Source organism: Nematolebias whitei, chromosome 20 (assembly GCF_014905685.2).
Source record: "Nematolebias whitei isolate Nwh7 chromosome 20, NemWhi1, whole genome shotgun sequence".
Classification (NCBI taxonomy): domain Eukaryota; kingdom Metazoa; phylum Chordata; class Actinopteri; order Cyprinodontiformes; family Rivulidae; genus Nematolebias; species Nematolebias whitei.
Window position 1 is genome coordinate 35,305,666 of NC_056517.1, and position 15,148 is coordinate 35,320,813.

At 38.6% G+C, this 15,148-nt stretch overlaps 1 protein-coding gene across 1 annotated transcript; it reads left to right on the forward strand.

The window, feature by feature from the left end:
• Nucleotides 1-6,516: 6,516 nt before the first annotated feature.
• Nucleotides 6,517-12,788, forward strand: LOC119426498 (beta-2-microglobulin). The gene is made up of 4 exons (XM_037694055.1): nucleotides 6,517-6,733; nucleotides 9,790-10,062; nucleotides 12,017-12,046; nucleotides 12,135-12,788. Exons 1-3 carry the CDS (start codon nucleotides 6,670-6,672, stop codon nucleotides 12,028-12,030), a joined length of 351 nt encoding a protein of 116 aa, XP_037549983.1. The 5' UTR covers nucleotides 6,517-6,669; the 3' UTR covers nucleotides 12,031-12,046; nucleotides 12,135-12,788.
• Nucleotides 12,789-15,148: the final 2,360 nt, after the last annotated feature.

Consider the following 15,148-nt stretch of genomic DNA (forward strand, 5'->3'; position numbering starts at 1 on the left):
GTGAATCTCTCGCTCCCTCCTGCCATCATTGATAAAGCAAAGACTCACCCCCCAACCAAGAGGGAGCATTCAAACTTGTCCAATTGAGAAACATGATATCAAAGTTGGAGGAGCTGACTCTCATGCTGAAGATCATGGCTTATGTCATCAGAACCAAATAATCTCCATCATTATCTGCTTTGGAAACAGCACCCATTAGGAATCTCTACTCTGTAATTGTGCCTTGAGATCATGACCATGGACACAACAGAGAGGTAGCTCTGGAGGATCTTGCCCTGGAAACAATCTCAACTTTGTGCCGAGAATATAGAATATAGTGCTATATATGTTGTAATTGTACGTTCCCAGGCAATGACGAAATTGGTTCTCTGCATTTAACCCATCGCACTTGGGATGTGCCCAGGTGGAGCAGTAGGCAGCTATGTAAGCACCCAGGGAGCAATTAGGGATTGGATGTCTTGCTCAGAGACACTGCAACATCTGGGAATGGCTGAGAGTCAAACTGCAACTTTCTGGTCCCAAGTCAGCTGCCCTATCTCTACCCCATCTTGGCCCAGAATATAGGCTTTGAGAATATAGACAAAGCACTTGCTTTGGTTATTCAGGGTATGGATAACCAAATGGACAACCATGGTAAATGTCACCTCAACACTCCATATCTCTTGAGGAACCTCCCACTAATAAGGGAACACAGTCAACAATACACACATGGACTGTCACTGGACGATTAACTCTTTGACCCCCTTTAGGATCTCTGCAAAGGGGAAGACCTGGTCCACTGGTCCACTGGTCCACTGGTCCACTGGTCCACTGTTCCATGACCCGGACAAAAGCTACCAAGGTTCAACAACTGGTCAGATCCTTCCTTTCAACACCCTGTAATGAACTTTCCCAGAGAAGCTGAGCAGTAAATGAGTAAAAGTGTATTTTGAAACCCCAGTATTGAAGTGAACTTTGGTAGTTTGTTCCTCTGTTGCACATTTACACTGTCATTTCTTAATAACATAACCAATTAGATTGATCTAACAGGTTCCTAATTTAAGGTGACACCTAAAGGCAACAGACAATTGTTCATCCTGTCAGTAAGAAACTCCTTCTTTGCTGCCTGTCTTCACATCCAGCCAAGTCATTTGCTGACTTATGAATGAGGAATGAACCCACTGGCATCTTATAACTATTCAAGTAAAACAAATAAAATGTAAAGAATGTACAACACCTGCCGTCTTGCATGCCAAAGCTTTGACAAAGCACTCACGTGATCAGTTAGTGCTCAGAGTATGTGTTGTTGATGAATCTTAGCTACTCCAACACTAAATTTCAGCTCAGTAGCTGTAAAAATAACTGAGTTATGTCAATTTTTTGTACTTGTACTACTGGTCCTCACCTGTTGTCTTATGAAAATAAACTCACAATCTGGCAGAACTATTAACATCCTTATCCAAATTCCAAAACTAAGACCTTGCAGGAGTAAATCCTAATCAACCTTCTGTCCAAACTATTATTTTTGGTTTAGATAAATTAATTGAATTGAGTCAATATTCTACTTTAGATCCCTAAAGGATTGATCGTTACTGGTACTTTCTTGTTAAAATGTAGCACATATGAGTGATTGGAGGAAGAAGTGTGACACTATGATTAAGGATAATAATTTGGAGAATAACTAGTTTGAAAAAGTAGTCAAGTAATTACTAAAAGAATAAAGAACAATCTAAACATTAACCAATCAGTCAGGGGTTAATTATCTTTTATTTCAGGCTAAATTAACTCTTTGAGCAGGAATTATTTTGGCTTTTATACGCGCATAAATTTAGACAAAGTTTAACTATTTGATAAATAGTTCGCATGAGATTTTGGTGCAGAGAAGTTATTTAATGTGACCAGATCAAGTCATTTATTATCACTGCAAGCCAGGAAATGATTTATCAGTTTGCATCAGCTAAAAGTTGCAAACAGACCCAAAGTTGCATCATGTCACCAGGTCTCAGCTCCTTACTGGGTCAGTGTTGAGGGCTCAAGCTCACTTGTTTTTCCAGGGTTCTGCTGGCCAATCAGACCAGGGTACACCACGAGGAGAGGACTAGCCAGGCACTGCCCGAGGTAGCTGAAAGTCACTGTGACTGCTTCAGGGTTGGTGTGTCAGCTGATGAGAATGTGTGGATAATCAGCAACCTTCAGCAGACTTACACTTTAAGCCAAAAATGTGTCTCACAGTGAGATAAACAACGTTTTATCTTCTGTAGTTACTAGAACTCTACTTTGCTTCTAACAAAAATTGTAACTGAGCAAACTTGTTGTTTTCTTTGCTCAGAAATAAACAAAGACGGACATCAGACGAACACATCAGGACGGGGAAAACAGATGAACTGAAAGAAACTTTGTGTGACACAGTATAGTTTATATACGATCCACAACTTTTCTTCCTCCACCATAACCCTCAGCACTGGCTCCCCTCAGGGCTGTGTGTTGAGCCCACTCCTGTTCACTCTGCTCACATATGACTGCGCACCTACCCATCCAGGCTGTCATATTGTAAAGTTTGCAGACAATACAACGATGGTGGGATGCATCAAAAATGATGAGTCCAGCTACAGGTGGAACACCTGGAGAGCCTCCACATCAATGTGAAGAAGATGAAGGAGATGGTTGTGGATTTCTGACGGAGCAAACCCCCGTCCCCCCTCCCCCCGATCATAGAAGGATCTGCCATGGAAGTGGTCTCCAGCTATAAGTACTTGGGTGTACACCTGCATGACAACCTCAGCTGGAGCAACAACACCACCAGCCTGATCAAGAAAGCTCATCAGAGACTCTACTTCCTCAGGCGGCTGAGATGAGCTGGTCTGGGAAGCTCAGTTCTCACCTCCTTCTACAGGTGTGCAGTGGAGAGCATCCTGTGCTCCAGCATCAACATGTGGCATGGAGGCTGCACAGCTGCAGAAAGAAAAGCTTTGCAGAGAGTGGTGAAGGCTGCACAGAAGATGTTGGAGTTAGTCTCCCCACCATCACAGACATCTACACCTCTAAATGCAGGAAGAGAGCCACCTGCATCATGAAGGACCACACTCACCCAGCACACTCACTTTATGCCCCACTCCCCTCAGGAAGGAGGTTGAGGAACATGACAGCACCATCTTAGCACCAACATAACTGGTTTGTTCCACTTTGGAGTAAGCTGTTGGGAGAAGAATCAGTTTTGTGTTGTGTGTTTCCTTGACTGATGAAGCCTTCTGGATTGAAGGCGAAATATTTCAGCACAAAAAAAAAAGAAACTGTCCAGATGACCTGACTGAAAAATGTTGGTATATCTTAGATCTTTTAGCGTACCGTTTGGCGTTTGTTTAGCTTATATCTTAGATCCTATATACTGTTTCTTTATATACTTCATTTTATACTTTATATTTTTTGCTGTTTTGGGTGTAACTGGAACCCTGAGTACATAATTTTGTCCCACCTCATGTACCACATGTGGTGAGAATGGCAATAAACCTACTTTAACTTGCACTTGAGTCTGGTAAACAACCTAAAGGTCAGAGGTCATAGTCAGGCACATCTTCATGATCAATTTCTCACATTATTCCCCAAATTCTTAGTGTTAGTTTATTTAGTCTTGTGGTGATTTTATTGTTCGTCGTTGATTTTTACTTTGATTTTGTTTATTTTTGTAATTGAATTTAAGAAAGGCAAATTTGATTTCTTTATGTATAAATAATGATTGAAATTTCCCTGTAATTTAACAAATTCTGACCTCAAGTGTTGAGATTTAATAAACCAAGAGAGCACAACTTTAATAACCTAATGACTGAATTCCTATAATAATCAGTCTGTTATTGGTTAATAAACCCGGATATCGCCCATCACCCTCCATGTCAGATTTTTAGTCTTAAGATCTTAAGATGAGAAAGAAAGAAGGTCCAGACATGTTCGGACCTCCTTTAAACACAGATCAGTTACCACTAGAGCATATTGTGAATGACTCTCAGCTACTACCACACCAAAGTTCAGCTCAATATTTATACAATTAGCTGAGTTACATCCATTTTTGTGTTACTCTGTGACAGCCGTCTTGGGATGGGTTTACTCCAAACATTAATCAGTTCTAGTCGTCATCCAATGAATAATTTCAGAAAGTTTCATTAAAATCTGTCCATCCGTTCTGGAGATATTATGCTAACAGATAAACGAACACATGCAGACACAACCCTCCAGAAAAAAGCATCTATGTAACTTCTTATTTAACATGAACAAGAAGTATTAGCATGAAACAACAATATTTAGCTGATTTAAGAGACAGAGCAGCTAAAATGCAAAGAGAAGCTTCAGTTTTTCTATCTTAAAAGGTGAACGTTCTTCAAAAACACTAAAAATTATTTTAAAACTGTTTATTTCAAACTATTTGCTGCTTTATGACGTTCACATTCTGTTTCAGCTTCCTAAATAAACAACTGGAAGGTTTCAATTAATATTTTAATTAGGATGTGTTGTTTTTTTAAACCATCAAATTATCCAGATAAACGTATATCTTTACATGTACTTATACATGTAGTAAGCTGTCTATTTACCATCCGACTAGCAAAAATACTAGTAGAGTGATCTCATAACACGAGTCCATGCGCTCTGTTTTATTGTCTATATTTAACATGTACGTCTAGTTTTTGAGAAAATCAAAATCTTACTCACCTGAACCATCTGCATGCACAGAGGAAATAAATCTGTGAAACCTCATCAAGGAAACTTGAGTTTACGAGGGAAAAAAAGAATAGGCAGGGCAAAAGAACAGGAAATATCATCAAACAAGACGAGTAAGGTTTCTCCAGATAGACACACGACCTGTTGCAAAAGGAAGCAGTGAGGAATGCTGCAGAACCAGAACCAGCATGAGGGACGACTGGTTACCAAGTTTTGTTGGAGACATAAATAGTTTTTTTTTAAAAGTCTGTCTAAAGACAGCAGGAGTATTAGACATTATGAATAATGGTAAAAACTATAACCCACTCCTCAACCTCAAATCTGAAATAGTTTTATAAGTTTTAAAATAGAAGAACAAGTTCAACAAGGAATCAAACAGTTGCTTTTTCCCGTTAATGTGTTATATAATTACTGCAATAGTTTAATTAATGGCAGAACATTTTAGTTAGCAGGGGCACCATAAAGAAGGGGGACCAAAGGGGGCAATAGCCACTCCAAAATAAATAAATAAATAAACTGTAGGCCCCTTTTCCTCCACATACGTTTGTTTACCTGTGGAAACAGCCGAAGTTGCTGAAACAGGTCAATAGTGAAGTCCACAAAAGAGCCATTCAGGATGAAGACTTTTGACAGCTTTCATGTGTTTTATTAAGATTTGTTGCACAAAATATCCAGATTAAAGTGATTTGTTTACCACAGTTTCATAATTTTACATCAATATATCTGGGAATCTTGTAAACTCTTTCAAACTGCACCGTTTGATATGGTTCAGATCATCTTTTATGTTAGATTTCATGCTTTTAAGTTTTGAAGTACCTTTTTAGGGTTTAAAGTTTCAGTTATTTCTATCATATACTTTTAATTTACCAAAATAATTCAGTAAGCAGTTGAATTTACAAACCAAAGGAAGGACATCAAGCCGGACATCTGGGTTTATGCAACAAATGAGCAACTTTTTTAAGGCACACACAAAAAACAAAACAATATAACTATGAGCCACTTGTCTCTGGGCAGCACGCCTCATCCCCAAAATGCCCCCTGGGCGCTTTCAATAGCTGCCCACTGCACCACCTGGTGGTGGATGGGTTAAATGCAGAGACTAATTTCGCCATTGTATGGAAACATACAGTGCTGACATTGTGATGACATTATTATTATTATTAAAATCTTTCTGTCTGGGCTTTTTGTTTGAAAACTATCATATTGAAAACCTTGCTGTATCCACTCTCTACCACTAAGGGGCGGTAACACACCAATTCCACCAATAAAACTCCAAACAAACAAGAAGGAGAAAAAGTCCTGAGGTACAAATATATACCATATATATCATATAATCATAGATATCATAACTATGGATGTACAGATAAGTTCTATCTTTTTCTTTCTTTCTATTTTTAACTTTATTGAACACAATAACAAAAGAACAAATAACAATCTCAAATTACAAAATGATAAACATGTGAATAATCCTCTGCCATACCTCCTCAGGTCAACATTTGCATTAACAGAAGGATAGCATAATATTCAGATCAAATTTAAGTTTAAAGTAACATTATTAGGAGCAGAGAATTAGCAAAAATATGAAAAAGAATAGAAGTAAAGTAAGAACTATTTAAGTAAAGCTATACATATTTACTCAAACAGTTCGTTGGAGGGCTGTTTTATCTGAGCGAGGTCATAAAAGAGCCTTTTTGCTTGTGTACAGTAAGTCCAGGTAAATAAATAAAAACTGCTTTAAATAAACACTACCTAGCAACAGCGCATCCTGATTTTATCATTGGTTGAATCAGCCGTCACGTGATCACATGGGCGGGGCTTACTGTTAGCTGGTGCCTGATTTGATTAGCTAAACGACGTCACGCCTGCCTTGTAACGTTTTACTTTCGATTTTGGTCGCTGCGTACTTTTATTTGGCCATTTTGTCCGAAGTAGGAGACGTTTTATTTATTTTGTCTCAAGAAGTCTTCAGAAGGAGGAGAAACCATGAAGGAGATCGTGATCGTCGCTGTTCTTCTCTGCCTTTCGAACTTCTCCTCGGCGACAAAAGGTAAATTTATCGTTTCGTGTTTTGATCGTGGCTGCCAGGAGGAAGAAGGAAAAGCTGGCAACAAATGTCAGCTCTCACTATAAATATAACCTTGAATCTTTGTTCAAGTTGTTAAAAAAATAAACCGGATAACATTAAGATTAACAAAAGGAACAATCTTTGAGAAGTTTGGGTCATGATGGTTGACGCTGTGACGTCACATTAATTCCTAACAAACGAATAAGCTTAAACACATTTTAAATGTTCTTGATCTTCATTCGACCTGGATCAGGCTCAAATAAAACACATTATAGACATTTAAATTGATTATTCACATTTCTGTACAAAACTGTACATCAGTTTTTATGTGGCTTAAAGCATTTTGAGTAAGTCAAATCACTTTCCTCTGCACTTTACCATTGAAGTGTAATGAGTTATTGTATTTTGGGAGTTTTTTAAAGATTGTACCATGTTTAATCAGTCTTAAAAACTATTTGTGTGGAAACAGTGTCATAAAGGTGCACAGGAAAGTACCTGTCATTACCGTGGGGAGTGGTTAAGTCATTCTTTTGCCAACTTGTACTTAGAGGTTGTCACTTTGTACTCATGTTTACAACACAAACCTGCTGGTACACGTTTTATTGGATTCAGATACAACCAGATATACTTCAAATTAATACTGTGACCACTGACAATATACAGTTTGTTCCCCAGCTGGTCGAGGCGGATGGCTGCCTGTCCTGAGCCCGGTTCTGCTGGAGGCTTCTTCTTGTTAAAAGGGAGTTTTTCCTTCCCACTGTCGCCTGTGTGCTGCTCAGGATGGGAGATTCGACATAGTCTGCTGGCTTCCTTAGATAACTTTTTACTAATTGGCTTTTTTTTAATGTATATGAATGTTTTTGTACAGTGCCTTGAGACATTTGTTGTGAATTGGGGCTAGATATTTTTTTAAAAGTCTTAAATTAAATTCAGTTCATTTCAAAAATACTTTATTAACCTCAAAGGGAAATTAATTGTTGATGCAGCTCATCCCGGTTTCATTAGAGTTGTTGTAGATGCTGATGACTGTGGGCAGGAAGGATCTCTTAGTCCCACAGCGCATCTAAAAAAACTGGCTGCAGATGCCGATCCCTCCGCCCAGACCCTGCAGACCTCTGTCCTTTTGGGCAGCAGGACTGCCTGAATGCCGGGAAGAACTCCTCCCTCAGCGATGGCCATTCCTCCCACCGGCTTAGCCCCTCGTCGCTGTGGACAAAAGTGCAGGTGCCGGGGGACGATCTCGATCCTCCCACTGTCACGAGCTACGTTTCCCGCCACTTCCAAGATGTCAGTGGTCAGGCTCTCAAGCACCGCCTCCAGGTAGACGGGAATGCATCCACGGCGCCTCCTTTTCAACTCATTTGGGATTTGGGGGTGTAGTTGAAGCATTATTTGAGCTTTGAGATGTTAATCAGCTGCTCCCAGTTGTAAAAAACACCTTGTTGTTATGGTTACGCATCATAACAAATGTTTAAAAGTTAAAAAAATGCTAGACTTTTCTAAAATGTACTCCAGTAGATTAAACCATCAACAACGGGGCGGCTGCCGTGGTGGGAACAAAACGGTCCAAGTTACCAGACTCCAAAAAAGTGTCAAATGGGGAAAGTTAATGCAGTGTGGCTTTTTAATGATCAATGATTATGTTATCTGCTTTTCTGTCATAAAATGTGTTGCGCTGCTACTGCAGAACAGGAAATATTAAAGGTTGTATAAAGTCTGAAGGTAAATAATATAATTTTCTCTAGGAATGAGGAAGAGTACAAGTCAGACTAAAAGTACAAGTTACTGTAAACTATCGTCCCCAGAGTGCAGCTCCACACCGTGAATATAATAAACATTATTCTCATCTGAGGCACGGCCACGGTTTTAAATGACGGTTTTAATGCTTCACATTTCTTCTCAGCTGGCCAGAAAACACGACCTTTGAGGCATTAAGACAAAGAGTGTCCTCTGATTGGACACGTCCAACAGGTGTCATAATCACCGTACAAGCAGCATCTTAGAGATGTCAAAGTAAAACTATGAGAGAAAACTTTTGTTGTAATGTTTATGTGAGGTGGATAAACCTTGGAATTAAAGTGCACAGTCTACATTTTTATTTAGTTCCTATTTTCTTTATCTTTGGGTGGACAAAACACATTTAATGTTCCTTTAATATTCCTGAATCATGGTTTAAATGAGTATTATTTGGTTTGCTACTTTCATTAGTACAATGTTAGAAATATATTTTTTAAAGCTTAACAGATGGTTTTACTAGTATTTGGTCTGATTTACAGGAAGTTGGTCATTAACAATCAGAGTAGAGACTAGGCCTGTCACGATAACAAATTTTGCTGGATGATTAATTGTCTCAGAAATTATTGCGATAAACGATAATATTGTTTGAAATTTGACAATAATTAATAATTGTCAAATTTAAGAATTTGTTTTGTGTGTAGTACCTTTTTTTGGCCACCAGATGGCAGTATAAGACTGTTTGAACCGAAGGATGGATAGTGAGGGAGCGAGCAGCGTGAATCTTTAAGAAAAATGGGTTGGAGGCCCCTTGACTTGACATGGTGGAGTTATTGAGTTATTGTTTATTGTGACTGTAGAGGATGTGTTAAAGGCTAAATCAATACCATAATTATAGTGCAAAGTTTTTTCAGTAATAATTGTATTAAAAGTACTAAAAATAAAAGTACACCCAGTGATATTGGTCGCCGAGCTTCTTGAAATGAATAAATAATTCTTAAGCTGTTTTTAGCTTTTTGAGCCAACATAATGTTCAAACTGAAAATTAAAAACAGTCTAAACTTTAGACGAAACACATTTTGTTTATCCATTGGCACCAGGAGAACCGGCTCTCCTGCTGTCAAAAGGTAAAGAGAATTATTGTTGTTAAGAAATCTGCAGAAACAAATAACTGCAAAATCATTCTTTGAAAAGTTTTCTGAATGCCGTTTATTGACACGATTGATCCACATTTGTGTTGGGGTAAAACATAGTGAGACCGTTTGGTCTAGAAGTCTTACAGTGTTCCTGTTTTTTGTTCTCAGCTTCACCAAAGGTCCAGGTCTACAGCCGCAACCCGGGAGAGTTCGGGAAAGCCAACGTCTTAATCTGCCACGTCAGCGGCTTCCACCCGCCGGAGATCCGCATCGAACTGCTGAAGAACGATGTGGAGATCCCCGGGTCCAATCAAACCGACCTGGCCTTCGAGGAGAACTGGCACTACCACCTGACCAGACATGTGCCCTTCACTCCAAAGGAAGGAGACCGGTTTAAATGCAGAGTGACCCACGTAGACGACACCAAGATATACGAGTGGGGTACGTGCTCAATGCTTCTTTTATGCCACAAGAAGTTGAGACAACACTGTAAAACTGAAGATCATTCTTGTCCTGGTATTTATGAGAGGCAGTAAATGAGAGCTTCAGTGTTTTCTTCATATTGAAAAGTCAAATGCAAGAAGTTCTAACTTGGAAGAAACGATGAGGGAAAGGACAGTGAGGGCCCAGTTTAAGCCCATTTTATAAAGCTCAGCTTTGTATCTGATACCTGTAATAAAACGTGAAATTCAGTAATCCCTCGATATTTCGCGGTTCGACTCACTCTTTCACGGGTTTTCAACATAAGATTGTACATGACACACGACTGGCTGACTGATGGAAGGTGACCAACCAGAGCTGTGCTGAGGGGCAGACTGGCCATCGGGAGCACCGGGACATTTCCCGGTGGCCTGGCCCGCTCAGTGATTGCAGAGGAGCCACCTCCTTTCTCTTTCTGAGGCTGTGTGTCACAGCAGAGCAGATACAAAACAGGTGAGCGCGCAACCTGTTGTGTGTCTGCTCTGCTGTGACAGACAGCCTCAGAAAGAGAAAGGAGGGGGCGGGGTCTGACTTTCCCCATCGCTGTTGTGGGAGCTTCAGTGAGGCAGATACCAGAGTGAGTGGCATAGATTGTTTATTTAAAATAATCAAGTGCGACCCAAACTGAGCCTTTTGTTCTCTTCGGCAATCACTGAGCGGGCCAGGCCACCGGGAATATGTCCCGGTGCTCCCGATGACCAGTCTGCCCCCAAGCGCTGATTGTCTGTAACCGTAGCATCAGTGTCTGCTCTCTTTCCTGTGCTCTTCTAGAGAGTTTAGAACATTAAGAACATTGCAAACGTGTGGGAAGGGTTTTTAAAGCCTTAAAATATATATAAATACTCAAATAAATATAATGCCCCTACTTTGCAGGGGGTGTCTGGAACATAACCCCCGTGATAAGTGAGGGACTACTGTATGTTGTTTTATTTTTTCCCCTTTTAGTAGTCTCTCCATCCTCTTACAAACATCTAACTCAAAATCAGCACAAGTTTTATGGACCATCAGAAACTGGATTTGAATTGCTCAGACCGAATCTGTGTTCACGTCATTTGAAGTTAAATCCATTGGTTTGAAAATGGATTTCTCTCGAAACTGAATTTAATGGTTTGAAACTGAATTAATTTGTTCTGAAACTGTATTTCATTGTATTGAAATTTCAGTTTGACTACTTTCATTTTCAGTTCTATAATTCAATTTCAATTCCAAAATTATTATTTTTTTTCTGTGTGCGTGTTTCAAATATCCAGGTCCTTGAGAAAGCCGCGGCGTAATCGAACTCAGATTGACAGATTTACGTTTCACGTCGTTACGGAAAGTTTGGCGTGAGGTTCAGTCTCGAGGAGGCGGTAATGCAACAGAGTGGATGCGATCCGCTGTAAAACCAACGAAGAAGAAGAACTTCCTTTACTTCGTGTTTTGTTCATGTCAATTTCAATCTGCGTTTGATTACTCCGAATCTTTCGGGTGAAAGACAAAACATTTCTTCCAAGAAGAATCTGTCCAGATGATATGATTTAATGATTTTTTTTGTTGCCACAGAACTGTAGTTCATAATTTCTTATCTGGCAACCTGACTGACATGGAAACTACAGCGTTTTCATGTAAACCCGCTCGCTTTTTGTTCTTTACCCCCACTAAACATTGAAAACACACAAACGTTTCCAGAGGTTGTTCTCGTGTGTACGGGGCCTCAAAGTGACCAGTAGATCACTTTGACTTGGTCGTTTTAAAAGTAGCTCTCATGCTGAAAAAGTGTGGGCACCCCTGGTTTGATGTGAAGAGAGCGCCGTTCATTTTCTATGAGAGAAAGCTGAATATTTCAAAAAGTTAAAACTGCACAAATACCAAAAGTCCTGGCAGAAGAACTTTATGGACGGTGAATAAAACTCATATTCTTTCTCTCTCTCTGCAGAACCGGATATGTAAACTCCACTCGCTTCAGGTGTGTACGTTTTACTCCTCTCCGTCTTTAAGTGGATCTTTATTGCATTTAATAAATGACTGAGCCTGGTTTTATGTGAATCCTGCAGCTCTGATCTAAAAGACGAAGGTTGGACTTCAGCTCCTGAAATCTAAACCTTCGGCAGCAACAAGCGAGAAGAAAAAAACCGCACTGAAAGGTGTTTCTGTGACGTGTTGAAGGCAGTAACACAAAAAAAACAACTGTTTGACTTTTTAACTATTAAGGACTTCCTTATAAAACTCAGGTTAATCTGTGTTTAGCCTTTAGCTTTGGTTTTGTTCAGCGTGTTTTAGTTGGTGTCAGTCTGGATCCAAACCAAAGCAGACGTTATCAATAAATCAATAAAATCAACAAAAGGTAATAAACAAACTTGTATAAATGATTAAAGGTTATCTGTTTAACTCTCGATTATTTCTGTAAAATAAAAAAAAAGGGTGAATCTCTTGTTCTAACATTACCATAAATTTAGATTATTCTTGAGTTTATTTTATATATCGACGTTGAAAACGTATTTTAGCTGTACGAGGATAAATGTGTGTATCACGCAAAAGAAATGTGCTGTTATTAAAAATCGAAGCGTTTTATTATTTTTCACTGTTTTTAAACATGACCAATTGAAAACTATTGAACGTTTTGCTTTTGATTTCTGGGGTTTTATTTGTTCATATAAATGACATTTATGCAAAAATAATGATTGAATGTTAAATAAAATCACAAATAAGCACCAATTTGGATGTTTTGTTTTGAATTTAACTTGTAAAACTGTAAGACATTAACTCCCAATCTACATTTTTTCCTTTTTAAAAATATATATATTCATATTTTTATACATTTTAAATACATAAGTGACAGTAGCAGCTAAAAGGAGCTAAATGGTAGCTCAAATAAAATGTTTTTTTTAATGAGTTGCATTAATTGTCACATTTGCTCATTGGACATCAAGGAATAGTTAATGATCCATTTAAATCAGTGGTTCTCCCCAGGGGTCCGCGAGCCAGTGCTTGGGGGTCCGCAAAATATATATATTTTTTATTTTTACAAGCACATGGATGTTTAACAACCTGTTAAATACACCAAAATGCAGGAAATCAAAATCTGCTTTATTCTAAATTTTCTGGGGGCGGACCCTCAGAACTTCCCCGCCCACTATTTGTGTTCCGGCATCGATCGGTTTCCGAATGAAGCCCCGTTACTTGGATTGACCACCGCGGTTCTGATTCTGTTCAGGTTTATGTAAAGAGTTTTCTATAATAATTTGAACAAGCGTCGATACATTTATTGTGCTCATTATGTGTATAGGTAAAGTTTTAAAGTGTTTTTTGATTCCGTTTATTTTCTCAAAACTAATTTTTGGAAGTTGAAATAAAAAAAAAAAGTTAACACTGTCTTAAATTAAAAATACCCCATGTTTAAAAGTATAAAAATTGTATTGACATTATTAAAGAATAGGTCTTATGTATTTATGTTACACAAATATTTCCATTACATTAGAGACAAACTAAAGAAAATTATGTAATAAACATGAGGGTTATGAGAGGGTCCCTGAACGCAAGAAGTTTAAGAACACCCCTGCTTTAAATTGATCCAGAACTTGCACTACGCGACTACAGTACTCTGAAATAAAGTGGACTTAGTCAAAAGCAGCATTTTGTAACATCTGTCAAACTAAACTTTTCCACGTTGAGACATTTTAAAAGCAGAATTGAAAGAATAACAGAATAAGAGAATTCATTTTCTCTTCACTTGGGCGTAGAGATCTTCTGGAACGGTCTGCGTTGAGGGGTTTACTCTAATTTGGGTGTAGACGACATCCTGTTGGTGTTCGTGGGTGGAGGGCGGGTCGGACGTCTGGTTAGAGAATTGAATTTCTCCATAATGGATTTCTTCGTCTTCTTCTGTGGGCTTTTGAACTCTTTCTTCTTTGTTGGTTTGATGATGTAAACAAACAGGAACTTGTGTAAAAATCTGGAAGTGAAAAGAACGTTCCTTAAGGTTTCCTGTTTCTTGACACTTGGACTCGTGAAGAATACTTTTACTGCGTTTAGTACTTTCTCACCTGACGTTGTTGTACCGATGGATTTTCCTTCTTAGCTCGCCTTAAATACATGATAATTCTGTAAATTAAAACAAAGTTAAATCCAACACAACTGTCTCCAGTTTAAAAAATATTGGTACCAGTACATAATACAGCCAGGCACGTTCTGAGTATGTACCTGGTACCTACTTATTCTAGCTATTATTACTGGATAGGTACCAGGTTTGTACCTGATAATTTAGTTCGCACAAGGATGTTATCTTGCTTGTGTAGGTAAATAACTGGTACTTAAAGGGTACTTACATTATACTTATTTAAAGGGTATTTGCCCAGTAAACTATAGCTACGTACTTGGTACTGTGGTGCAAAATCTAGTACCGGTACATACCTTGTTTGTACCAGATAGGTACATGGCATCAAGAAAATAGTCAAGTCAAATTTATTTATAAAGCACATTTAAAATGGTGGTTGTTACCAAAGTGCTTAAGAAAAAGATCAAGACCGTAATTAAAGAAAGAAAAAAAAAGTACCGCAATTAAATGCATCAAGAATAAAACAAAAACAAACGATGAAATACTAAATCAAACGTGTTTAACATCAGTGAAAACAGGCGTGTTTTTTTAGGAGAGATTTAAAAGCAGGGAGTGAAGTGGTCTGTCTAATGTTGGGGGTCAGATTGTTCCAAAGTTTAGGGCAGTGTAGCCGGGTTGTAACGAATGCATGGACTATTTTTTTCAAGGTCAGAACTGGTCAACACGGACTTAAGTTTAGCTGTCTGCCTTAACTGGAAGAAGCTTTTTTGTAGAACAGCGTTAATCTGTTTATTAAACTTTAAAGTCAGAGTCTAAAACCATCCTGAGCTTTGACTACTTAAGATATGGCTGAAGGGAGTCCAGGTTAACAGAGACGGCAGTAGAGCTAGGGCTAAACACAATGACTTCAGTTTTCTGTTGAAACTTAAAAAGTTTGAAGCCATCCATGCCGTAATGTCATCAAGACATTTTAACAGAGGGTGAATTGTGCATGAACTGTTTGGTTTTAAGAGC

Coding starts and splice junctions, on each gene's coding strand:
- LOC119426498 (XM_037694055.1), top strand. CDS start 6,670: ATGAAGGAGATCGTGATCGTCGCTGTTCTTCTCTGCCTTTCGAACTTC. Junction 6,734..9,789: donor CTTCTCCTCGGCGACAAAAG/GTAAATTTATCG, acceptor TTTTGTTCTCAG/CTTCACCAAAGGTCCAGGTC.